The sequence below is a fragment of the Cervus elaphus genome, chromosome 11, assembly GCF_910594005.1.
Source record: "Cervus elaphus chromosome 11, mCerEla1.1, whole genome shotgun sequence".
Taxonomy (NCBI): Eukaryota; Metazoa; Chordata; class Mammalia; order Artiodactyla; family Cervidae; genus Cervus; species Cervus elaphus.
The window spans coordinates 99,930,237-99,954,837 of record NC_057825.1 but is presented as its reverse complement, the minus strand read 5'-3'; the positions used below and the strand labels follow the sequence as shown (position 1 = coordinate 99,954,837).

The 24,601-nt window shown below is 56.2% G+C and overlaps 1 protein-coding gene across 4 annotated transcripts; it reads left to right on the top strand.

The window, feature by feature from the left end:
- The first annotated feature begins 9,175 nt into the window (after positions 1 to 9,175).
- Positions 9,176 to 22,101, top strand: ARID5A (AT-rich interaction domain 5A). Of its 4 annotated transcripts, none has more exons than XM_043918709.1 (7): positions 9,176 to 9,308; positions 17,326 to 17,441; positions 18,804 to 18,936; positions 19,262 to 19,314; positions 19,762 to 19,859; positions 20,079 to 20,238; positions 20,579 to 22,101. In XM_043918709.1, the coding sequence occupies exons 1-7, from the start codon at positions 9,305 to 9,307 to the stop codon at positions 21,794 to 21,796; spliced, it is 1,782 nt and encodes a 593-aa protein (XP_043774644.1). In that variant the 5' UTR covers positions 9,176 to 9,304; the 3' UTR covers positions 21,797 to 22,101. The 4 variants fall into 4 exon arrangements, with proteins under 4 accessions (XP_043774644.1, XP_043774647.1, XP_043774645.1 ...); XM_043918710.1 differs by lacking the exon at positions 9,176 to 9,308 and adding an exon at positions 14,705 to 14,858; XM_043918712.1 differs by lacking the exon at positions 18,804 to 18,936.
- Positions 22,102 to 24,601: the final 2,500 nt, after the last annotated feature.

The window sequence follows — 24,601 nt, the reverse complement described above, 5'->3', positions numbered from 1 at the left end:
GCTTAATGCTCCTGCCTCTGACTCACAAGAGGAGGAGGGGATTTCTGAGCTGTTTCAAAACTTAACCAGAGTATTAGGGTTTTCAGGCAGCCCGTGTTTATTTAAAAAGAAAAAAAAAAGCCCTAAAGCCAACAAAATTTGACACATTGACACACAGCAGCAGAAGAAGGGAAGGTGGGGTGGGTGGGCAGGACCACTATCTGCTATGTCCCATGGGTCCCTGGAACCCAGGTTTCCTGTGTCCTTCCCCCAGCCCTGGCTAACCCCATGCCTTCTGCTTGGTTCTGGGCTCCGGATAAGAGCTAATATTTATGGAGATCTGCCTTCCCACCAAACACAGTCCTAAGCTGTTTACAAGAAATAACTCATCTAGTGCCTATAACTGCACTAGCAGGTGTGAGGGCTTCTACTGTGCCACGACCATTTTACAGATGAGAAGACTGAGCCTGAAGAACTGAACTGATTTGGGGCACTTGGGTGTTATTTTTTAAAACAAAACTTTTGAGCAGGGATAGAACCTGCACCCCCAGTATTGGAAGCTTGGAGTCTTAACCACTGGACGGCCAGGGAAGTCCTGGGGCACTTGGTCTTCTTATGGAGAATGGCGGTCGCTTTTCCCACTGTGCGCAGGAGGCAGATGCCACTCAGCCGCAGGAAGCCTCACTCATCAGAGTGAGGCTAAGGGGTGTCTGGAATCTCCCTCTTGCAGAGATCTGTGTGGGTCAGGGTTGGGAGACTCTGAAGCCTCTAGGGGACTGAGCAGGAGAAGTAATTAGAGCAGCAAGCCCCACACCCCCACCCCACCCATCCAAGCCTAGGCTTCCAGCATGGAAGGGGTTAGTGGGACCGCTCGGGTTAGAGCTACATCGTTCACCTCGACCACAATTCCTCCCAACATCCTGGCCAAATGTGAAGACCCCAACTGCGGCGCTCAGGACCTTGAAGCTACTACCTGTAAACCTAGAAAACCTGGTCAGGTGGGGAGTCTCAGGGTCCGGCTCAGGTCGCTAAGGCCAGGGCTTGGGGTGCACGCAGGACAGGACTGTGCAGAGGAGCCAGCAGCGTGCCAAGGGCTCAGTCCCCTGATGCAGGGAAGATGACTGCTGCGCTAAGAGATCGTTGGGTTTGGGGGAGCAGGTGATTTAAGTATTCACTTCTGCAGGCTCAGAAGCAAGCAGAATCTGCTTGGTCGGAGGCTGTTTTCACATTACACCAACACAACAGAATGGCCATTTGTTAAAGGTCTACGTTATTTCTAACCAGCACAGTAATCTCACAAGGTAGATATTGCTAATCCCGTTTTACACGTGGGAAAATCGAAGACTAGAGATGGTGAGTCATTCATCCAAGGTCATCTTCAGTGAGGGCGCCAGGATTGGGGAGCTGTCGGCCTGACTCCAAGGCCTTGGAGCTTCCTGTTTCAGTGGACTGGCTGAGCCTGAGTGCAGCTTCTTAAGAAGCCGAGAACCTCTCGGTTTCTCTCTGCCCTTTGGTGAAAAGGGAATTTCAAAAGCACCTGATTCATTGCAAGTGTGAACGTGTGTAAATTGCTCAGAGGCTGCCTCAAGCGTTCATCTGTAAGCTTGAGTGACTCTCTACTGCTTTGGGGACTGGCGTGGGAAGCCAGTGGGAAGGTTCCGGGCCCCAGTGCCCTTATCTGCCAAGGGTCCACGTGAGGGTCACCGAGGGAGAGATGAGTGTCCAGGACCCAGCCCATGTTGTTGGACCTGGAGAGGAATTTAGGGGACAGGTTTTAGGGTCAGCTTCTGGATCAGCTCGCCCTCTTCAGATTCATTGCAATCCTCATCTCAAGATGCTTTGATGACTCCTGAAAGTCTAGGGCAAAATTCACACCTCCAGAAGATTCAGATCCACCCCGACCCTGACTGCTTGTTGTTCAGTCGCCAAGTCGTGTCCGACTCTTCGCGACCCCATGGACTGCAGTCCGCCAGGATTCCTGTCCCTCACCATCTCCTGGAGTTTGCCCAAGTTCATGTCCACTGAATCGGTGATACCATCCAACCATCTCATCCTCTGTCGCCCTCTTCTCCTTCTGCCCTCAATCTTTCCCAGCATCAGGGTTCTAAGTGTCCCGAGCCCGTTGCTCCTGCAGCTAAGATTGGAACTTTGGAACCTGACAGAACGGGGGGACACTGAAGAAGAAGGAACCCCATTCCCATCTGGCCTAGTAGCCTGGCCTTCATTCACCTCGCAGGTCCACCCCCACAAGGGACACTGATTCTCTTGAGAGGAGGCAGCCCAAACTTTCCTAGAAGCTCTTAACAAGAAGGTAAACTGAGGCCTGGCGGGCGGCTCCCCCGCCGCGCCCTAGCTGGCTGTCAGGCCGAGCCCAGGGCCCAGCTGTCGATCGCTGCCCCAGACCGAGCAGAGCGGCCGAGGCGCGCCAGCCGCGCCCCCTCCTGGCAGTGCTCCCGCCCCGGGCCCCTGGAGCCTGCCTCTCCCCGACTGATGTAAGCTGATATTTTAATTCTCTTACAAGGAATGGCGTTTAGAGAAATGACTTAACCGGATTACTCATCGTCTATAATGACTTGGCCTGGCTCCGACGCTATTCCTAGACGTGACGCTTGAGGCTTTGATTCTTTCTTTTCTTTTGCTACTTTTTTTTTTTTTTTTTTAATACCAAGAAATGACTGCCTTGGGCTCGCGGCGGCTCCCCCCCTACACGCCCCTCGCAGGGCATCCTGGGAGATGTAGTTCTCTCCTGCCCTGGGGGCGCGACCCCCCTGGCCTCCGCCCCCGCGCCCTCCCAGAGAGTCCTGGGAACCTGCAGGTGGTAAGAAGCTCCCATCATGCAGTCTGTGCAGTCTTCGAAAGAGGCACTTAGCGCCTCATGCCTCGGTTTCCTCATCTGTCAAATGGGAGACAGTCGTACACCAGGGCAATGAAGGGTTACCAGAGAGCTTATTTTAAAATAAGAACAAAAGCTCTGCACAACTTCTTTATCCATTCATCTGTGGATGGATTTCTAGGTTGCTTCCATGTCCTAGTTATTGTAAATAGTGCTGCCAGTCACTTCTAATGAGGTGAATAAACCTAGAGCCTATTATACAGCGTGAAGTAAGTCAGAAAAACAGATATCATATATTGACACACACATATGGAATCTAGAAAGACGGTGCAGATGAACCTATCTGCAGGGCAGCAAGGGATTCCCTGGTGGCTCAGAGGGCAAAGAGTCTGCCTACACTGCGGGAGACCTGAGTTGGATCCCTGGGTAAGGAAGATCCCCTGGAGAAGAAAATGGCAACCTACTCCAGTATTGCTGCCTGGAAAATCCCATGGATGGAGGAGCCTGGAGGGCTACAGGTCCATAGGGTCACAAAGAGTCAGATGCGACTGAATGACTTCACTTTCACTTTCAAAGGAGAGGCAGACTTGTGGACACAGTGAGTAAAGGAGGGGGGGAACAAATTGAGCGAGTAGCATTGAAACATATATATTACCATACACTAAATAGCTAGCCAATAGGAATTTTCTGTTTGATGAACGGAGCTCAAATCTGACGCTCTGTGACAACCTAGAGGGGTAGGGTGGGGTGTGGTGGGAGAGAGGTTCAAGAGGGAGGGGACATATGTGTACCTATGGCTGATTCATGTTGACGTGTGGCAGAAACCAACACAATATTGTAATTATCCTCCAATTTAAAATACATTTTTTAAAAAAGCTCTATACAGACCCCGTGTTTTTGTTTTTGTTTTGTTTTTTTAGAAACCTTTGTCCAGTGCATTGGTACTGATCTCCAGTCTAGACTTACTACTTTGTGTCATAAAGAAGGAACCAGGCTTTGGTTGTCCAGGCATCCAGCGCCTAACAGGGAGCTGGCCTGCAGCTGGCCTTTCTTTATTGCCTCGTCCAGCATTTACTCTCTGCTGCTCGATGTCTTCAACTGTAACATAGGCATAAATATATAGTGGCCACTTCATAGGGCTGGGTGACACTGAATGAAATAATCCATGTAAGATGCTAGGTTCAGTACCTGATAAACACTGGTCAAAGGTATTTTCACCCCTCTGGCACCAGGCCCTGAGTGACTTTGGAACTGTCTGAAGAAGCAATGGCTGATTCTCATCACCTGTAAGGTTGGCAAGCGCTGTATATTTTGCTCCACAAGATCAGAGCTTTGTCCTGGTTGTGGCAATATCCCCAGTCTCTAGTCCAGTGCTGGCACAGAGCTGGATCATAACAAATGTCAGATGAATGAATAAATGAATCATTATGCCTGCTTTGCCAGTGAGGAACTGGAGGTTCTGAGAGGTCAAGTGACTTGCAGATGGTCACACAGCAGCTGGGCTATCTGAGTGGGGATGAAAATCCGCATTTTTTCTCCCTGTCACCCTCCCCCACTCTCCCGCCCTCCCGCCAACACAGACACACAGAGGAATTTGACTGTTACCTTTCAGGTTCAAGAAGCATAAGAATCACGTAGCGTCTCCAGTTTCCGGCAGCAGCCAGGTGTGGATGTGCCCCCGGAGTGGATCAGCTGGGGAAACTAAGTGCTCACATGGGGTGGGGGGAGGTGGAAGTGAAAAAAAAAAGTGACCAAAGCTCTCAGATCCCCCTCCCTCACCTCCAGCAGTTCCCCAAAGGCCGAAAGCTATTCTTGGCTTTTTCTAAAAGAGGCGTTTGAAGCCATGAGCCAATTCTTTCCATTCCTGAGCTTGGGTATCATCTATTTCGGGCGTTTGTTGTTTTCCATGAGTTGCGGATGCCACTGTGAAGCTGGCCTTTCCTGGACAGCTAGGGCACGAGGGAGTGAGGCAGGAGCCAGGCGGGGCCAGCACTTAAAAATACTTCCTGATTCATTTCTCCTTTGAAAACAAAGCCCTGGGGGCCTTTTGCAACCGCTGGAGCCTGGGAACTGAGCTTCCCAGAGCAGAAAACTGACTGAGCGTGCTGGATGTGTTTGTGGGTCCCAGGAGCAAGAGCAACAACACAGATTAGCTGTGTGACCTCCTTCAAACTCGCTTGACATCTCTGCGCCTGCTGCCCTCCTCTCCAGAATAAGGCCAGGTGGGAAGAAGCTCGTGAACGGTCCCTCCAGCTCTGAGAGCTCTAGGATGAGGACCACCCCTCCCAGGACCAGGTTTTCTTCCTAGATTTGGGCCAGCAAGGGATGCCGAGTCTTGGAGACAGAAGCTAGGAGAAAGCAGCTTTTAGGTCAATCTCTGGGACTCCTTTGTAAGTTGCAGAGCCCTGCAGATGTTCTAAGGGGGTCCAGAATGTTCTTGGAAGGTTCCTGTAATTGCAAAAAGACCAAGCACCATGAAGAAGTGATGAAATAAAGACTGCTGTACGTCCATACCAGATGTGCGGTCTAGCAGCTACAAGAGAGAAACAGATCTGTGTTCTAACAAAGAGGGTTCTCCAAGACGTATTGTTGGACAAAAAAATCAAGTTGCAGAATAGAACAATTAGAATGGAATCAGTTTTTAAAAGCACACATAAATTTACGTGTTTTTCTACACCATGTATTTATGAAAATACACAGGGAAAGTTCCAGAAGAGTTTACCCAGTCTGATGCTCAGTTGCTCAGTTGTGTCTGACTCTGCAGCCCCATGGACTACAGCTGACAGGCTCCTCTGTCCACGGGATTCTCCAGGCAAGAATACTGGAGTGGGTTGCCATGCCCTTGTCCAGGGATCTTCCCAACCCAGGGATCGAACCCACGTCTCTTATGTCTCCTGCATTGGCAGGCACGTTCTTTACCTCTAGTGCCACTTGGGAAGCCCACCCAATGTGATAAGAGCCCTTATCTCTAGGTTGGGGAGGGAACTGAATTTGGAATGGTGTCAGAGAGAAGTGATTTATTTGTAATGTCTTTATGGGAAGAATGCATTTGTGGTTTTTTTTTTTAATTAATCTATTTGAGACACCAGGACGTGGAGGGCCCAGGCGACTTCTCTCAGGCCATCATGGGCTGGATCCGATGGTTAGATAATGCAGGAGGAGGGTAGCTGTGGGTAGGAGATGAAGGTATACCAGATAGTGGCTTGACCAATAGGCATGTTTATGATTTTAGGGAAGCAAATGGAGATGTCATTCCTCTGCAAGATTTATTGGCTGTTGTAAATTACTTTCTATTGCAAACAGTTGCCTCAGGAGGCAATTAAATTTAGATCATATTGTTCCCAGGTTGACACAGGCAGGTGTCGACTTGCTGAGGCTTTGCACAACAGCCACTGTCTGTAAGAGTGTGCTCGACTGCCTGCGATGGCCAGAATAACTCTATCCTGTGTGGGATGATCTGCTGCTTTGTCAGGCAATGAGTCTATTCAGCCTGGGAGGGTGGGGTTGGCCTAGACGGGGATGCTGAGGGTAGTGCCGAGGCCTCTGTCCCAAACCTTGGGCAAACAATCCTAAGAGGATGGCATTTCAGTGGCTGAGACTCAGAGCTTTCACTGCCAAGGGCAAGGGTCGGTCCCTGGTATGGGAGCTAAGATCCTGCAAGCTGTGGCTCCCCCCACTGAAGAAAAGAATGGACAAAGCTTTTCTACCATAGCATCTGCCAACACAGCCTCAGGTCTCCTGGAGGGCTTATAAACTGGGAAGTGTGGGGGCACTATTATAATCACCACTATAACGATTGTTAGAGGCAGTTACTATTGTTGACCATGTGTCTGTTAGTAAATCTACAGGCACAGACTTTTATAAAATGACCCTTTACGAGGTAGACAAGGGAGCCCACGTGTTGTCCACTCTGGACTGAGCCTGGAGAGTTCTTCCATCCCAGAGCCAAAGGATAAGGGCCAGAGTTTCAGGGTCACCAAACTACAACCCCGGTCCACTTGTTTAGGGTGATGCCTGGGTGATGAGTGCAAACAGGGTTGGTAAATGCACAGGCCCAAGCGCTCCTTAACCAGCTGTGTTTCCAGTAGGTGCTCTGTCATGGATTCCAGGCCTCACCGCCAGCTTTCACTGGACACCTCTCTGGCCCACCACACCCTCACCAGCGCTCAAGTCTTCCCCTGTACACTTTCTCCTTCTCAGGCTGTGTTCCCTGATTCAGTTAACCGCACTGCCAAGAAAAGCTGAGGGGAATGACTGAGGGGGCCTGTGCTAGAGCTCAGATGCTCAGCTCCACCATTTACCAGCTGTCTTACTTGAGCTAATTAATCCTCTGGAGCCTCAGTTTTATCGTATAAAATTAGGAAATGCATAGGGCTGTTTGTATTAAAACTATTCAACAATTTGTGGTTGCCTACTCTGTGTTAAGACGGGGTTCAAGCCCACATGTGAGACCTTGGCTCTTTTTTTCAAATTGCGGGAAAATATGCATTACATGAAATGTACCATTTTAACCATTTTTAAGTATACAGTTCAGGGACGTGAAATACATCCACACTTTTGCGCAACCATCACCACCTTCTTCTGAAATTTTTCATCTTGCAAAACTGAAAATCTGTACTTATTAAATGTGTGTGTGTGTGTTAGTCACTCAGTCATGTCCCACTCTTTGCAATCCCATGGACTGTAGTCTGCCAGGCTCCTCTGTCCATGGAATTCTCCAGGCGGGAATACTGGAGTGGGTTGCCAATCCTTTCTCCAGGTGATCTTCCCGACCCAGGGATCGAACCCAAGTTTCCTGCTTTGGAGGCAGATTCTTTACCATCTGAGCCGCTAGGGAAGCCTTATTAAATACTAACTGCTATCCCACCCCTCTCCCCCCAGCCCTTGGCAACCATAATTCTATACTATTTGTTGCATGAATTTGACTCTAAGTACTTTATATATGTGGAATCATACAGTATTTGTAGCTTGCGTCTGGTTTATTTTACTTAGCATAATGTCTTCAAGGTTCATCCATGTTGTGGCACACGTGAGAATTCCCTTCCTTTTTCAGACTCAGTGATAGTCCCATGTATGTACATACCACAGTTTCGGGCTCCCTGATGGCTCAGTTGGTAAAGAATCCGCCTGCAATGCAGGAGACCCTGGTTAGATTTCTAGGTCGGGAAGATCCCCTGGAGAAGGGATAGGCTACCCACTCCAGTATTCTTGGGCTTCTCTTGTGGATCAGCTGGTAAAGAATCTGCCCGCAATGCAGGAGACCTGGGTGGTTGGGAAGATCCCCTGGAGAAGGGAAAGGCTACCCACTCCAGTATTCTGGCCTGGAGAATTCCATGGACTGTATAGTGTATGGGCCACAAAGAGTCGGACACAACTGAGCGACTTTCACTTTCACCACAGTTTAGGGGCTTCCCAGCAGTAAAGAACCCGCCGGCAATGCAGGAGATGAAGGAGACACAGGTTTGATCCCTGGGTCGGCAGGATCCCCTGGAGGAAGAAATGACAACCTACTCCAGTATTCGTGCCTGAAAAATCCCATGGACAGAGGAGCCTGGGTGGGCCATGGTTCAAAGGGTGGCAAAGACTTGGGTTCGACTGCGTACACACCACAGTTTACCCATTCATCCATCAATGGACACTGGATTGCTTCCACTTTTTGGCTATTGTGAACAATGCTTCCAGACCTTGAACTCTCAAACCCAAGAGAAAACCCAAGTTTTCTCTTCTGTGAGGTGAATATGGCTGAGTTACTTCTCCCTCTGGCAGAAGCCCAGCTGCAGCTGGCTCAGCATCTCCTAAGGCACCTACTCCACTCAAAACCTCATCTCCCCAAGCAGGGATCATGCCACCTCTTTGCGTTGCTCACCTTGTAGCTGCCCTCTCTGCCTTTGAGACGTAGGTAGACACGGGCCCCGGTCAGCAGGTTTCCTGCCCCAGGCATTTCTGGGCCCCCACAGAACTTTGGCCGAGGACTTGTTACTTTGGAAGGGGTCCTTGTTTAGCTATCACCAACCATCTCTACTTCTAAGTTGGGATGGAAGGGAGATGGGAGATGTCTTCCACCCAGTTCAAGTCAAAGTCGGAAGCGCTTTGCTACCCCACCCAGACCCCACTGCCCTGCTTAAGACCAAAGAGGAAATTTCCAAGACCCGAGTTTTGCTTCCAGAGGCGCAAGGCAGCCGTGACTCCTGGGCGTTCTGCCTCAGCCCCTCCGGGTGTGGAGCCTAGCTCCGCAGCGTCTGCCCCTGGGGAGGGGGAGAGCACACTACAGCTCCCAGGGTTCTGCGGGCTGAGGAGGCGGTCCCCACCCCTGGCGGAAGAGTTGGACCCACCAACCGGAGCCCAGAGCGGGGCTGGGGGCGGGCGGGGGCGGGGCCGCGTGGGAGGTGGCCGGCGAGCGGCGCCCCTGGGTCAGTCGCGCGGGGAGCGCGGGGTCCGGAGAGAGGAAAGCGAGGAGGGTGCTGTGGTGGCGCCGCGCGCGCTCTCCGGGCCATGGGTAAGTGGCTCTGCGGTGCGCCCGGGACGGGACGGGCGGCCCCGCGGGAGGGCGAGGTTGTGGCGCCAGGTCTTTCCCGGCGCTCGCGGCGGTCGGTGCTGCCTTGGGGGGCGAGCGGGGGCTGGGGGTGGACTCAGGGGCGAGAGCGCGGGGAGCTAGTCTGGCCCGGGACGCCCGCGTCCTCCCGCCGCGAGCCGGGGCCAAAGCCTAGTGTCGGGCGCGCGCTGTTCGAAAAAAGGAAAGACAAAAAGTTTTGGCGGCCAAGGGGCTTCCCGGGCGTTTATCTCGAAACTCTCTTCGTCGTCTCTTGACTGAAATTTACCAAGTCCTGTACGGTTCTGTCATCCCACTTCCTGCTGTGGTTTTCAATCTCGAGCTGGTCTCAGCTAATTTGTTGTGACAGCTGTCCGCAGCAGTTCTGTCTGCAGTACCCCCCGCCCCCCACCTTCCCCTCTCCCCTCCCCGCCGTCACATCCCGGCGGTTCTCAGAATCCGCCGGCGCCGCCGAGAAGGGGCACCGGGGTCCGCTGGGCGCGCGGGGCGCTTTCCACTGCGGCTGCCGTTTCCTGAAAGTGACTCTGCGCGGGTTTTGAAGAACTTGCTCAATGCATTTTGAAGAATCAACTGTTCCTCTTTAAGCCGAGAGTAGTGCTGATCCTTCGGCGGTTACCAGCTTCTCGCCCCCTACCCTTTCTCTTTCTCTTTCCTCTTCCCTTTTTTCTTTTTTCTGTAGTCTCTCCTCTTCTTGTCTCCTGTCCACCCTCCTCTGTACCCTCCCACTCCCAACCCCCGGCAGGGAAGAAGTAACTCCTTCTTTGCTCCGCTCATCTTTCTCCTGTGTCTCTTTTCTCCCCTTGGGGCTCCAGAAGGGACAGCGTGGCGGACCCGCGAGTGATGGGGGGCGGGGAGGGGGTGGAAAGCGGAGACGCACGGGCTGCGAGGAGAGAAGCGTTTGATTTCGCGCTCAGTCCGAATCGCGGACCAAATCCGGCTGCTTCGTCTCGGTCCCTGCGCAGAATGTTCAGGGGGCGCAGCCCGACGGACGCCGGGAATAGGAGAGATCGCCCGATGCCGGACCCCCAGGGCTCAGGGTGCGGGCCTGGAGGCACTGGACTGGCCAGACCCAGGGTCCCTTTCTTTGCGGGCTCGTCAGCTAGCCAAGAGGAGTCCGCGGAGCTGAAGGGAGGATAACAGGTGCTTTTTGCCCCAGCTGGAGAACCAGAGTTAGGGGTGTGGGGTCTCTGTGCCCAGAGGCCGTGCTAGGGCAGAGATGGCAGCTAGTGGGTTGGGTCACCCGGGTGGAGTTCCAGAGCCTGTCCCAGCCCTGGGGACCCTTCTGGACCTTGAACTTGGAATGGCAGTGGTAGAAAGGACCTCAGAGAATCAGCCTCTCTCTCCGCGGGGTTTACAGTCTGAGAAACTGAGGCTTAGAGACCAACCCTGGTCTGACAGTGAGGACAGTTTAGGCCTCTGAGACCCTTCCCCTCTGTCCCTTCCCAATGGTCTCCTGTTCCCAGGTGGGAAATTGACCTGGGCCAGGGCCGGGTGGGTAGCTGCACAGGTCCAGGTTGTCCGTCTGTTCTCCATGCAGGTTGGAGCACAGCCCTTGGCAGGTTCCCCCTCCCCAAACCACTGCTCAGCCAGGCAGCCGGCTCCGAGCTGAGTGGACTGGCCGCTTCAAAGGTTGTCTTTGTTTCAGCTCCAGCTCTAGCCAAAGAGCAACTTAAGCCAACAACCTCAGGCAAGAAGGTGTGGCATGTCTGCTGGTTGTTACTGAGGCCTCTGTTAGCGTTATTGTCGTAATTGACACGGTGCTCCCAGTGGGTGACTTTTCATGAAAGGAAGTGTCGCTTCCTTTCCATCACACCGAGAGTGAATGAGGCGGGGCAGGAGCGGGGGCAGCGGGAGAGTGAGAGAGAGAGAGAGGCCTTGAGCTAGTCACAGCCCAGCTTCTCTGTCAGGTCATGTTTATGAAGCAGCTGCTCCCTGCGGTGCAGAACTCTAGGCACTGATGAGACACAGCGGAGTGACAGACCTCAGATATCACACACACCCGCACGCACACACACACGCACCCACACACACGCATACACCCACGCACACACACCCACTCACGTGCGCGTGCGCACGCACGCATGCACGCACCCACACCCACGCATACACCCACGCACACACACCCACTCATGCGTGCACACACACCACACACACCCACTCACGTGCACGCGCGCAAGCGCGCACGCCCCCACGCACGCGCCCACACCCACGCATATACCCACGCGCACACAGCCACTCATGCGCACACACACCCACACACGTGTGTGCACACACACCCCCGCACGCACGCACACATACACACGCACCCACACCCACGCATACACCCACACACACATACCCACTCACGTGCGTGCACACACGCAGGCACACACACGCACCCACACCCACACACACGACTCACGTGCACTCACACACCCCCGCACGCACACACACGCACCCACACCCACGCACGCACACATACCCATGCATGCACACACACATGCACACATACCCCCCACGTGCGCGCACACACCCACGCATGCACACACAGCCACACCCACGCATACACCCACACCCACTCACGTGCACGCGCACACGCCCCCACGCACATACGCACGCACCCACGCATACACCCACTCACATGTGTGCACACACCCGCACACACACACCCACGCATACACCCACGCACACACACCCATTCGCGCATACACACATGCACAGATACCCCCACACACACGTGTGCGCACACACCCACGCACCCACAATCACGTGTGCGCGCACACCCCCCTGCATGCACGCACACACGCATACACCCACGCACACACACCCACTCACGCACACACACACACGCACACATACCCACACACACACGTGCGCGCACACACCCATGCACCCACACCCACGCATACACCCACGCAACACCCACTCACGTGTGCACGCACACCCCCTGCATGCACGCACGCACCCACAACCACGCATACACCCACGCACACCCACTCGCGCGCACACACACACGCACATACACACACCCACGCATGCACACACACATGCACACATACCCCCCACGCGCGCACACCCCCACACACGCACACACACCCACGCATGCACACCCACGCACACACCCACACGCACACACACACGCACAAACATAGCCACCTGTGGTTTTTTGGCGGGGAGCCTCGTTTCTCGCTTCATTCATTCTGCTTAGAGCGTTGGGCCCATTGGGTCTAACCGACTCACCTTATAGGTGGGAGAAGGAAGTACAGAAACACCCGTGTGGGGTCAGAGCCCCCTCCCCACCCTCCTCTGCTTTCAGCTTCTCTGGGAGGACAGGCCCAGGTTCTTATCAGCAGGTTAACAGGGATGCTGCAATGAGACACTGCAGGTCCCCTGGGGAGAGACGGCCAGTTTGCACCCTCTGAGCACAGAGAAGGAACCTGGGGTCTCGCTTTATTGTTGTTTAGTCGCTAAGTTGTGTCCGACTCTTTGTGACCTCATGGACTGTAGCCTGCCAGGCTCCTTTTTCCATGGGATTTCCCAGGCAAGTATACTGGAGTAGCTTGCCATTTCCTTCTCTGGGGGATCTTCCCGACCCAGGGATCAAACCCTCATCTCCAGCATTGGAAGGTAGATTCTTTACCACTGAGCCACCAGGGAAGCCCTGGGGTTTCCCTGCTCCCATCAACCCACTCTTGACCTTGGAGTCTGTGTCCTGAGACAGGGAGACTGCACTGGTTGCAAATCTCAGCTCTGCCACTAGTAAGCCATGTGACCTCAGGTGAGCTACTGAATCTCTCGGATCTTCAGATCTTGTACTATCTGTTAATGGGGGCAGAGAGATAATCATACCCACTGGGCGCTGGGAAGATGTAGTGAGCCAGTGTTCAGAAGTGCCCAGACCCGGGCCTAGGGGAGGCTGGTTTCGGTTGGTGAAGTGCACAGTGTGGGGAGGGAGGCGTGGCTTGAGAGCAGGCTGGCTTCATTTCAGGAGCCTCCTCCTCCACAGCTAGTGACTGACGTTAACGTCTTCACTGCCTCGGCTTTAGGATCGAGGGTTGAGCGTGACTTCCACAGAGCTGTGGAGTTGAGCAGACTGCTGTCACAGGCAGGGCTGCTGCCCCGCCCCCTCGCTGCCCGGGAAGGGGCTGGATCGCCCGGCCACGCCCGCTCGCCGGCCGAGAGGGGGTCACACGACCGGCCTTGGCTGCGAGCGAAGTCCTGCTGCCCTTGTTTGTCAGGCCTCTTCTCACTCAGTTGTCTAGCGCGCAACTGGGAATAAGCTTAACAGGGACCACTGCGCCCTTGGGTAGGAGGAGCCCCTGAGCCATGCGGAGGAGACCGCAATCTGTGGAGACACTGCTCCTGCAGAGGAGGGTGCACGTCAGAAAGGCGTCATCACTTTCAGAGCAATTTCTAAGTTTAAGTGCAATTCAGTCAAAACCCCAGTGGCTTTTGTTTCTTTCTTCTCCTTCAACCTTTCCCTCTCTCTCTCTTTCATCCTGGAATGTGACAGAATTATCCTAGAGTTCAGATGGAATTTTTTAAGAGGAGTAATGATGGGGGACTTGAGCTCTGGATAGTAAGTTTTGTTACAACGCGACAGAAATTAAAACTGTGCATGGGTCCAACATTCCACAAGGAATGAAAGAGAACAGAAAGTCCAAAACCAGCTCCCGGAGTGTTCATTACAAACCTTTAGATTGTGGGGAAAGTAGTATTTCAAACTATGTGGGGAGGAGATAACTCAGTCTATGCTGGGGTCTGGGGAGCTGGGCAGGCAGGAGGACTCACCTGGCCCTTACAGGAGGGGGTTTCAGACTTATTTCTCAAGGCAGAACTCTTTTTCCAAATGAAGATTTAGCGGGAACTACAATCTTGCAATGACTGGAGAAGAGAGGGAGAGGACAGGCTGGGGAAGGAGAGTGAAGACTCTCTCCACCCCCCTCATCCAGGGCTGCGGCCCAGGTGGGCGAGAATGGGGGCCGGTTCACCCGACCGCACAGAGATAGAGTGTCTTCCCTTTGTGGCTCTCATCCCGGTCTCTGCTGGGCTGAAACAGCTCAGATGGTGACCTCCTTCCCAGGTGACCTGAGTGCCCAAGTCCTGGAGATTTCCCTAGGAGAGCATAGTCCCTGCAACCTAGCAGGAGCGACCAGGGCCATTCTATCCTGGTGGCCCTTAACCTGGCTGCCCTCTCAGGCACCCTGGGAATTTTTAAACCCTGAAACCCCTTGTTGTTTAGGCGCTAAGTCCTGTCTGATTCTTTCGCAACCCCATGGACTGTAGCCTGCCAGGCTCCTGTGTCCATGGGATTTCCCAGGCTAGAATACTGGAGTGGGGTGCCATTCTCTTCTCCAGGGGATCTTTCTGACCCATGGATGGAACCCATGTCTCCTATACTGGCAGGCGGATTCTTTACTGCGGAGCCACCCGGAAAACCCCTGGCGCCCCCTGCAGGACCTTAAGTCAGACTCGTGTTGGGGGAGACAGGCACCATCTCTTTTAAATTCTCCCTGGGTGAGTCCAGTGGGCCCTGGTCCCACCACCTTCTTTCCCTGAGGCCCGAGGACAGCCTTGTAGCCGACCTGCAGGAGGGTGCCAGGGAGAAGCCTCGTCACAGGAACAGATGGACAGAGTCTTCGGAGCCGAGCATTTTCCCTTCAGGAAAGAAGGGAGAGGGGATGTGAACGCAGAGCAGAGAAGGCAGGAAGGGGAAGGAGAAAAGCTGGGGGGACACAGGCGTGCCGATTAGCTGAAGGCTTCAGGATTCTCGGGTAGTTAGCAAAGGATATCAGTGTCTTTCTGCCCCCCATCCCCACCCCAATTCACAGGAGGAAAGATGGAGGTGGAGAGCTGCCCAAGGCCCGGTTGGAAAGGCATCTGTCAGGGGTGGGAGGGGTCAGTTATTAGTACCCAGTGATTTCTGGAGATTGGCTGTGTCTCCGGTGATCAGGAGCCAGCCTGCAAGGACGGTCCAGGCCCGATTAGCATGAGGCTCAGTTTCTCTTCCAGGCTTATTTGGACTCCCCAGCAAAGCTTGTGAATGTTGGTGCTAAGCAGCACAGCTGTAGTGGTGGTGAGGCCAGGCCCCTGGGCGGGTGGTCAGACAGACCTTGTCTTGAATGTGGTCCCCCAGGGAGGCAGGCAACTTACTCTGTCTTTAAAACGGGATCCCTCTGGGACTCAGTGAGAGAACAGATATGTGAAAGGGCCAGGGACACAGAGCCGAGAACCCGCATGGCACTTCTGTGAACAGCCGCCCAAGGGGACACTGTCCAGCAGCCAGAGGTCTACAGCTCAGGCTCCTGGGTACCGCTGGCCTCGTGGGTCACTCTGCTGTGGGTTTCTTCTTTTTTTTTTTAATTTATTTTTGGCTGTGCTAAGTCTTTGTCACTGCACAGGCTCTTCTAGTTGCCATGAGCAGGGGCTGCCTCTGGTTGTGGAGTGCACGCTTCTCTCTGTGGTGGCTTCTCCTGTTGAAGAGCAGGCTCTTGGCTGGAGGGCTTCAGTCATTATGGCCCCCCGGCTCTAGAGCGCAGGCTCAGTAGTTGTGGCTCGCAGGCTTAGTTGCTCCGCAGCATGTGGGATCTTCTCGGACCAGGGATTGAACCCATATCTCCTGCATAGGCAGGCGGATTCTTTACCACTGAGCCCCCAGGGAAGCCCAGGTTTCTTGTTCTTAAAAAGTTTCTTTTCTACCTGGGATGGAGGGGGAATCTTGCAGGTTCCCAGAAGTAAGGCTTTTTCTGAGCTGCAGTGAACCAGGACACTTCATGCAACATGAACAAAAAGGAGAAAAGAAAGGCTGGGCTCACATGGCCAATCACCCACTGCGTGGCCAGAGCAGCTCGCGGTGGCTATGTCTTTGCAGCCATCAACTCTCAGGATGCCCTTAGGAGAATTGGGCTCTTGGCTCCTCCCTCCCCTCCATCAGGTTGTCGTGGGACTCACCCATCTTCTCCTCCAAAATGGGACTTCCCTAATAGTTCAGACAGTGAAGAATCCACCTGCAATGCAGGAGAGCTGGGTTCGATCCCTGGGTCGGGAAGATCTCCTGGAGGAGGGAATGGCCACCTGCTCCAGTATTTTTGCCTGGAATATCCCATGGACAGACGAGACATTTTCCCTTACCTACCACCTGCTGTGGGGGCGGGGGGTGCTGGGTGGCCTCACTGAACTGTCAGGAGGCCAGACAAACCACAGGCATCTCAGTCCAGATGGCCCCATCCATATGGTATGAGGAGGTGAGGATGACTAGAGAGAAGTGCTGTGCTTGGCTGAGGGCTGGGAAGGCCCCCCACTACCTGCTTGGGGCTTGTCAGTTGAGACCTGAAGGGTCACCAGGAGCCATGAAGGTGAGGGGAGTATGTGGCCTAATTAGGGGCAGTTAGGACTCTGCTGCAGACACGACTGAGCGACTTCCCTTTCACTTTTCACTTTCATGCATTGGAGAAGGAAATGGCAACCCACTCTAGTGTTCTTGCCTGGAGAATCCCAGGGACAGGGGAGCCTGGTGGGCTTCTGTCTATGGGGTCGCACAGAGTCAGACACGACTGAAGCGACTTAGCAGCAGCAGCAGCAGGACTCTGCTGAGCTTCCCAGGTGGTGCTGGTGGTAAAGAGTCTGCCTGCCAATGCAGGAGATGCCAGAGATGTGAGTTTGATCCCTGGGTCAGGAAGGTCCCCTCGAGGAGAGCATGGCAACCCATTCCAGTATTCTCGCCTGGAGAATCACATGGATGGAGGAGTCTGGTAGGCTACAGTCTCTGGAGTTGCAAACAAATCAGACATGACTGAGCATGCATGGGAACACAAGAGATGCCTAAGAAAAGCTTGGCTGCTTCATAAACAGGAACTTTCTTCTTGGTTATTCATGGAGGGTCTACGGTCCCAGCAGCCCCGCCGCCCTCCTGCCACCCACTCCTCTGCCGGCATCTCATGTTCTCACTCTCCCCTGCCCTTCTCCCCTTCTTCTTCTCCTCTAGCACCTCCGGTCAAAGGCAAAAGGAAGCAGTCAGAGGAAGGGGAGCCCCTAGACCCCCCAGCGTCTCCTCAGCCCGATGGCGAGCCGAGCAGGAGCCAGAGCCCCGTGCGCCTGGAGGTGAGCTGGGTGACCCTCCCCCACTGGGCCCCTTCCTCAGCCTGCTCCACCTGTGTGCAGCTTCCCAGGTGACCTTGGAGACGCCCTGCAGATGTGTTTCCTGACCCCCCTAGCCCTGAAAGAGTCCAGAGAGGGGCACAGCCCCACTGTCTGGGGCCTTGCGCTGGGCGCTGGGCAGATGGGAGGGCTCGCCCATCGCCTCGGGCTGGATGTTCAGGCCTGGTTTTTACAGCAGAACCCTTTTATTACATGAGGATGACCTGGAGTCCTGATCTATAAAACAGTAAAGCACTGCTCTACGATGTTAAGCTACACGTACACCCTTCTGTCCCTCCAAACATATAACACGGATGCTGAAGTCACGTAGTGCGGTCAGTGCTGCTGCGCTGACCAGCACGGTCACGGCCGTCAGCCTCTGCATTAGTGCTCCTTGGCCATTTGCTTCGGAGGCACAGGCTGGAGGGAGCTGCAAATGGGAACAGGTTTTAACAGATTTCCTGGAGTTCAGAGAAGAGGAACAGAAAAGCGCGTTCATTTGAAGAGCTGTGGTCAGAGCGCCTCCGTTCTGAGGCGCGGCAGTGTGTTCCAGTTTCATAGGTGACGTGCAAGCTGGCTTGTTTATTTCCAGTGGTCTTTGATTAGTTAAAACCACAGTCATGATACTCGAATAGAGTATTTTTGGAACACATGGCTCTCTGCACGATTCTCACCCTGATGATGGTTGCCAGCCCTCTCGTGTTTGGGGCCACCCCAGCCCCACAGGAGCCCCTGCCCTGAGCCACCAGCCACAGGAAGGGCATCGGGAGAAATCCCCACTAGGAGCAGAAGCCAAAAGACCTGTGCATTGGACACAACAGCCCTCTGGAGCCCAGGACAGGGTCTCTCTGCCCCAAGCTGAGCACATGGACAGGCGGGTCACAGAAGCAAGCCTGGCCGAACAGCCCCACAAAGCTGGAATGCACCATCCTTTGGCTTGGACCACAGGGGCCACTGGGAACCCCGGGGCCACAAAGCCTGCCTCCAGGCTGGTAGAGGAGCTGAGTTGGCGATGTGACAACCTAGAGCCAGGTGAAGAAGCCATCGGAAGCTTGAAGGGGCAGGGCTGCTCCCGTGGCTGTTCCTGGAGCCAGGCCTCTGTGGACCTTGACCTGGGGTCCTGGGCTAACATGGAACACCTCTGTCTTTCTGTCCCCAGGAACAACCTCTGCAGCCCAGAGTTGGGCCTGGGGGTCTACTCCCTCCTCTGGGAGCCTGGGGTTGGTGGCCATGCATCTCCTTCCTCCCCAGCAGCCAGTGGTTCCGCCTCTCCGCAGCTTCCTGCCAGCTGGGGGCTCATCCCACTGCCTCGTGTTCTTTCCCCAGGAGCCCCCCGAGGCAGGCAGGGAGCGGGAGGAGGAGCAGGAGGAGGAGCAGGCCTTCCTGGTCAGCCTCTACAAGTTCATGAAGGAGCGACGCACACCCATCGAGAGGGTGCCCCATCTCGGCTTCAAGCAGAGTGCGTGCCCGGGGTGCAGGCACGGGAGGGGGGCCCAGCCGGGACCTCCATTCAGGGCGACCCCCACCGCTGCCAGCCCACAGGGGTTGCACACAGAAAGGCTGCCCCCCTCCAGGCACTGGCCTGGCAGCGGGTGGGGCCAGATGTCCGTCCTCACAGGCCACTGGGCCCCCAGCACACAGGGTGCGGTCTGCCCAGCCATCCTGGTGGCCCTTTCTGGGTATGTGCTGGTTCTGTGCCTGGCTGTGGGGCCATGGGGACAGGCTGCAGGCTGCCTGCTCCTCCCACCAAGACTGACAGCGGCCCCGCCCTCTCTTGTCCCCAGTTAACCTGTGGAAGATCTACAAAGCTGTGGAGAAGCTAGGGGCCTATGAACTGGTAAGGACAGCTCCTCTGAGTCCTCACCCTGCCGTGTCCCCTGGCACAGCTCAGCTGTGCCCCCGGGGAGCTTGGGAAAAGAGGCAGCCCAGCAGACCTGCCCTTTCCCCTCGGCAGGATGAGGCAGTGTCCAAACCCTCCCTTTCCCCAGCCCCCTGTGAGCCATGGGGAAGAGGGACCTGCCCTACCCGCCAGTACTTTGCTGTTCCAAGCAAGATTGTCACCCTTTCCATCTGTTCTGTCCTTGCACTCACAAAGGGCCAGTGCTCGGGCAGCCCCTGGGAGGGGGACTTGGCTGGCTACTGGCCAGGGGAGCCCCCTCCAACCGCCCCGCGCCTGCTGGTGGAGAAGCAATTACAAAACAGCCTCCGAGTGGGGAGCCCGAGCTGCCAGGGCCGCGCAGGCAGGGCTGCCCGCCAGCCGTGCCCTGACGTGGCGCCCTTGCAGGTGACTGGCCGCCGCCTCTGGAAGAATGTGTACGACGAGCTGGGGGGCAGCCCGGGCAGCACCAGCGCGGCCACGTGCACACGCCGCCACTACGAGAGGTGCGGGGCGCCTGGGCCTCCACCCAGGGCTGGGCCAGCAACTCCAAGGGGCGGTGGGGCTGGCGGCGGGCGGCAGGCCTCCCGGACAAGACACAGCGTGCAGACCCGCGGCGGGGGTTGTCTGTGTGCCGGTCGGGCAGGGGGGAAGCCGGGGGTGCCTAGAGGGTGGGCGCCTCCTGCCAGCCCGGCCCCCTGATGACATGCCTGGCTCCTCCCCAGGCTGGTCCTCCCATACGTGCGGCACCTGAAGGGGGAAGATGACAAGCCCCTGCCCCCCTCCAAGCCCAGGAAGCAGTACAAGATGGCCAAGGAGCCTCGGGGGGATGAGGGGGCCCCTGAGAGGCCGAAGAAGGTCAAGGAGGAGAAGCGGGTGGGCCAGGTGAGCTGAGCCCCGCGCCGTGCCTCTCACAGTCCTCACTGTGGCTGCAGAGCTCCCTGCCCGGAACCCCCGGGACACCCCCTCCCCCAAGGGCAGCACGAGGCAGGCAAGGGTCAAGTTGGGGGTACACGTGGGGTCTGAGGTCTGAGTCCTAGTCTGCACCCCATTTCACCAGTCCCCATGTCCTGACACCAGGCTGTGTCTGTTCAGAGGATGGGACGCCTTTTGACAGTTCTGCACGAAGGTGCTAGAAGGGCTGGCTCCCTCCTGTCACCACGTCCTCAGGTCAGCGTTGCACGGCTCACACCCAGCCCTGAGGCTTGGCCTTTTCTCATTCTAGCTGATGCCCGGGAAGACCAAAACAGACGCCCCTGACCTGGCAAGGCTTCCTAGCCAGGAGACACCCAGGGACGGCGTGGAGCAGCGAGGCCCGGCCTCGGGGCCCTCTCTGCCCTTTGTGGGTGCCAGTGGCTGCCCGGAAGCCTACAAACGGCTCCTGTCCAGCTTCTACTGCAGAGGGACACATGGTATCATGTCACCACTGGCCAAAAAGAAGCTCCTGGCCCAGGTGAGCAAGGCAGAGGCCTTGCAGTGTCAGGAGGAGGGCTGTCGCCATGGGGCAGGTGGGGAGCCCCAGGCGTCCCCAGCTGTCCCGTCCGTGGAGAGTCCCCAGAGCCCAGGAGGGCCGGCCGAGAACTCCAGGCACCGGCTGACACCTCTGGAAGGAAGGCAGGCCTCCAGGGGCAGCCTCTGGGAGGAGACACAGGCAAGCCCTCGCCCGTCGGCCCCCGTCTTCACCGGCTGCTTCCACGCCTACCCCAGCGAGGTGCTGAAGCCTGTCAGCCAGCATCCCAGGGACCTTTTCCCCAGTCTTAAAGATAGGGTGTTGTTGGGGCCCCCTGCCAAGGAGGAGGGGCTGCCAGCCAAAGAGCCCCCTCTGGTGTGGGGCGGGGATGCCAGCCGCCCTTCTGCATTCCACAAGGGCAGCTCCAGAAAGGGCAGCCTCTACCCCAAACCCAAAGCCTGCTGGGTGTCCCCCATGACCAAGATCCCTGCTGAGAGCCCTGTGCCCCTGCCCACCTTCCCAAGCAGCCCAGGCCTGGGCCACAAGCGCAGCCTGGCGGAAGAGGGCTCGGTCCACGGCGGCAAAAAACTGCGGGCAGTGTCTCCCTTTCTTAAGGAGGCGAATGCCCAGGAGTGTGGGACCAAGCCCGGGGGCCCTGACCTGGCCGTCTCCTGCCTGCTGGGCCCCGCCCTCCCGGAGGCCTACAGGGGTACCATGCTGCGCTGCCCACTGAACTTCACTGGCACCCTGGGCCCCTTAAAGGGCCAGGCCACCCTCCCCTTCAGCCCCCTGGTCATCCCCGCCTTCCCAGCCCACCTGCTGGCTGCCACAGCACCCTCGCCCATGACCGCTGGCCTGATGCACCTCCCACCGGCGTCCTTTGACAGTGCCCTGTGCCACAGACTCTGCCCGGCCTCGTCTCCATGGCACGTGCCGCCTGCCACAGCCTACACAGCACCCCACTTTTCTTTCCACCTCAACACCAAGCTGTAGGTCTGAGCCCGCCATGCTGTCTGACAGCCACTGCTGGGAGCTCTGGCCTGGAGCCCCTCCTCAGGAGAGCTTGCCTGTGCCTGATGGGGACGGGCCCTGGGCTGGGAAGCCTGGCCCAAAAAGAGGCCCTGGGCAAACTGGGTTTCTCTCTCAAGATGGCAGCCCGAGCCCAGGGGCTGGGGCCCAGTGATGGCATGCCTCGGGCGAAGACATGGAGAGGCGGACAACTGCCAGCCCGGGCCCCAGAGCAGGGATCGGGGTGGGTGAAGGGGAAAAGGCAATAAAACATCAGTGAGAAAAAAAAACAAGAAAACACCTGTGAGTCCAGGCAGCCCTGAGGTGTGTGGTGTGGACTCTGCATAGCAGCGGGGTGGGGGTGTTGTGGGCAGCGCCACCCACGGGGTGACGGAGCCAAGGAGAGGGGCCTGCCCCGCACCCACTCCTGCTTGGGATGCTGTCAGGAGTAAAGAGCAGGGCCAGGGCAGACCCAGCCTCCAGCGCGTACTTCCGCACGCTGTGCCCTTCGCCCTGTGCCTTCAGCCCACTGGGCTGGTTGAGTCTGGGGACAACCAGCTGTTACCCTCCCCATGGTGCAGACCGGAGTCTGACGCTGAGAGGCTGGGACTTGCCCCGGTTCCCCCAGGGGGCACGTGGGGAGCAGAGCTGCGCACTGGGGCGTGATCCAGCTCCTGAGCTCAACCACACGGATGCGCCGCAACTGTCAGCAGCGCTCCTGGGGCTGAGGGTGCAAGCAGGACGCTGGAGTCGCCTGCCCTGGTGCTGGGTGCCAACTTGGGGGGCTGCTGCCAAGTCTTCTTGGTGAGCCCTTCTATTCACCTGCCACATGTGTGGGGTGGGGGCACAAGTGGTTCCCACCGGGGGTGCCTGGAGGGAAAAGGGGATGAAGGGGATCAGAATCTTCACCTGGGCATCGGCCTTTGGTGCGGCTGCTCCTGGGGCTCGGACCCTGCAGCCTAACGCCCTCCTTGCTATGGGCTCTGCCTGGAGAGCAGTGTGTCCTCACCTGTCGCAGGGATGGGTGCCCCATCAGAGGCATTGCTCCCCTCCCCTCCTCAGGCTGCCTGTTCTTAGAACCCGGGCACAGCCGCCGGCCAAGCCCCATACAGGTTTCTGGAAAGGCAGTGCCACTACTGGCCCGGGGTCCTGACTTCTGGTCTCAGGTGTATCAGCTGATGATGGATGAACAGGCAGGCTCTGCAGGGATTCCCCTGCTCCCTCCTGTGGGGAGATGCCAGCCCAAGCATCCGCGTGATCTCCAGCCCTGAGCTCCTGACCCCTGCAGGCACCCACGTGCTCCCATCTCTGAGCCTATGGGGTCTCCGTGGTTGACAAGGAGCGGGGAGACGACTGAGAACTCCCGCCACGTGCCCTGGGTGCTGGGCTGCAGGTCTTTTAGAGTCAGATCCCCTGGATATGGGCATCTGCTGTGTGTAGGGCCCTGCCTGATGTGGGGCAGGGTCGCTGGGGTCCCCTTCATTTGCAAAGCCACAGCGGCCTTTTCCCGGCACAGAAGTTGGCCGTGGGCCTGGCAACAGGATTTGAGCTCGGGCTGCACAGAGCTGCGACGCTGGCGCCCTCTGGAGGCTGCGCTGGGAACTACTCTGCACGGGCGTCCTCTGTCCTGAGCTGGTCCCCGGGCGGCGCGCTGGGGCTCTCTGCTCCAGCATCAGCAGACACTGCAGCCGAACCTGGCCCTGCTTCCTGGGAGACCTCTGCGCCCTGCAGCTCTGGCACGCCACCTTCCTGTGGTTCTTCTCACTGCTCGAGACTCCGAGGGGTGGCACCATCCTGAACCAGCAGTTCTGAGAGACCCTGCAGCTTGAGACGCCAGGCTGGGCTGTGCGGAGCGCCTGGCAGGGCACCCTGCAGGTTTCCTGGCACTGCGGCCCTAGGTGAGCTGGTCACCCCACGTCATTTTGCTTTTTATACTCGTCCCTTTGTGTTACCTGCCGTGTCCCCTAACAGTCCCTGACTCTGCCTTGGGGACTCACAGGCCAGCACCTGCCTTTGAGGCACAAACTGTTTCAGGGTCATTTTTAGGACCCTGAGTTTTAAAGCCCTTCCAAACCATCTGTGGTGTCTGCACGGTTTCTGGTGGTGAGTGGAGGCAACTCTGGCAGGCATGTCCCTACAGTCCTGGCCCTTTTCCTGGTGACAGTCTTTTAAGTACAGGCCATTTGACAAACACTGAATGTCTATTTCCAGTGGGTGCCAGACACTGTTCTGGGTATTGGATAGACACCTCAGTGGACAAAACTTTCAAGTTTCTACCCTCGTGGAGCTGACATCTAACCATCTCATCCTCTGCCGCCCCTTTATCCTTTTGCCTTCAATCTTTCCCAGCATCAGGGCATTTTCCAGTGAGTTGGCTCTTCACATCAGGTGGCCAAAGTATTGGAGCTGCAGCTTCAGCATCAGTCCTTCCGATGAATATTCAGGGTTGATTTCCTTTAGGATGGACTGGTTGGATCTCTGTGCAGTCTAAAGGACTCAAGAGTCTTCTCCAGCACCACAATTTGAAAGCATCAATTTTTCGGCACTCAGTCTTCTTTATGGTCCAACTCTCACATCTATACATGACTACTGGAAAAACCATAACTTTGACTATATGGACCTTTGTTGGCAAAGTGATGTCTACTTTTTAAAACACTGTCTAGGTTTGTCATAGCTTTTCTTCCAAGGAACAAGTATTTCATGTCTGCAGTCACTGTCCAGTGATTCTGGAGCCCTAGAAAATAAACTCTGTCACTGTTTCCACTTTTTCCCCTTCTATCTGCCATGAAG

Coding starts and splice junctions, on each gene's coding strand:
- ARID5A (XM_043918709.1), top strand. Junction 18,937..19,261: donor CCATCTCGGCTTCAAGCAGA/GTGCGTGCCCGG, acceptor TCTTGTCCCCAG/TTAACCTGTGGAAGATCTAC. Junction 20,239..20,578: donor AGGAGAAGCGGGTGGGCCAG/GTGAGCTGAGCC, acceptor TTCTCATTCTAG/CTGATGCCCGGGAAGACCAA.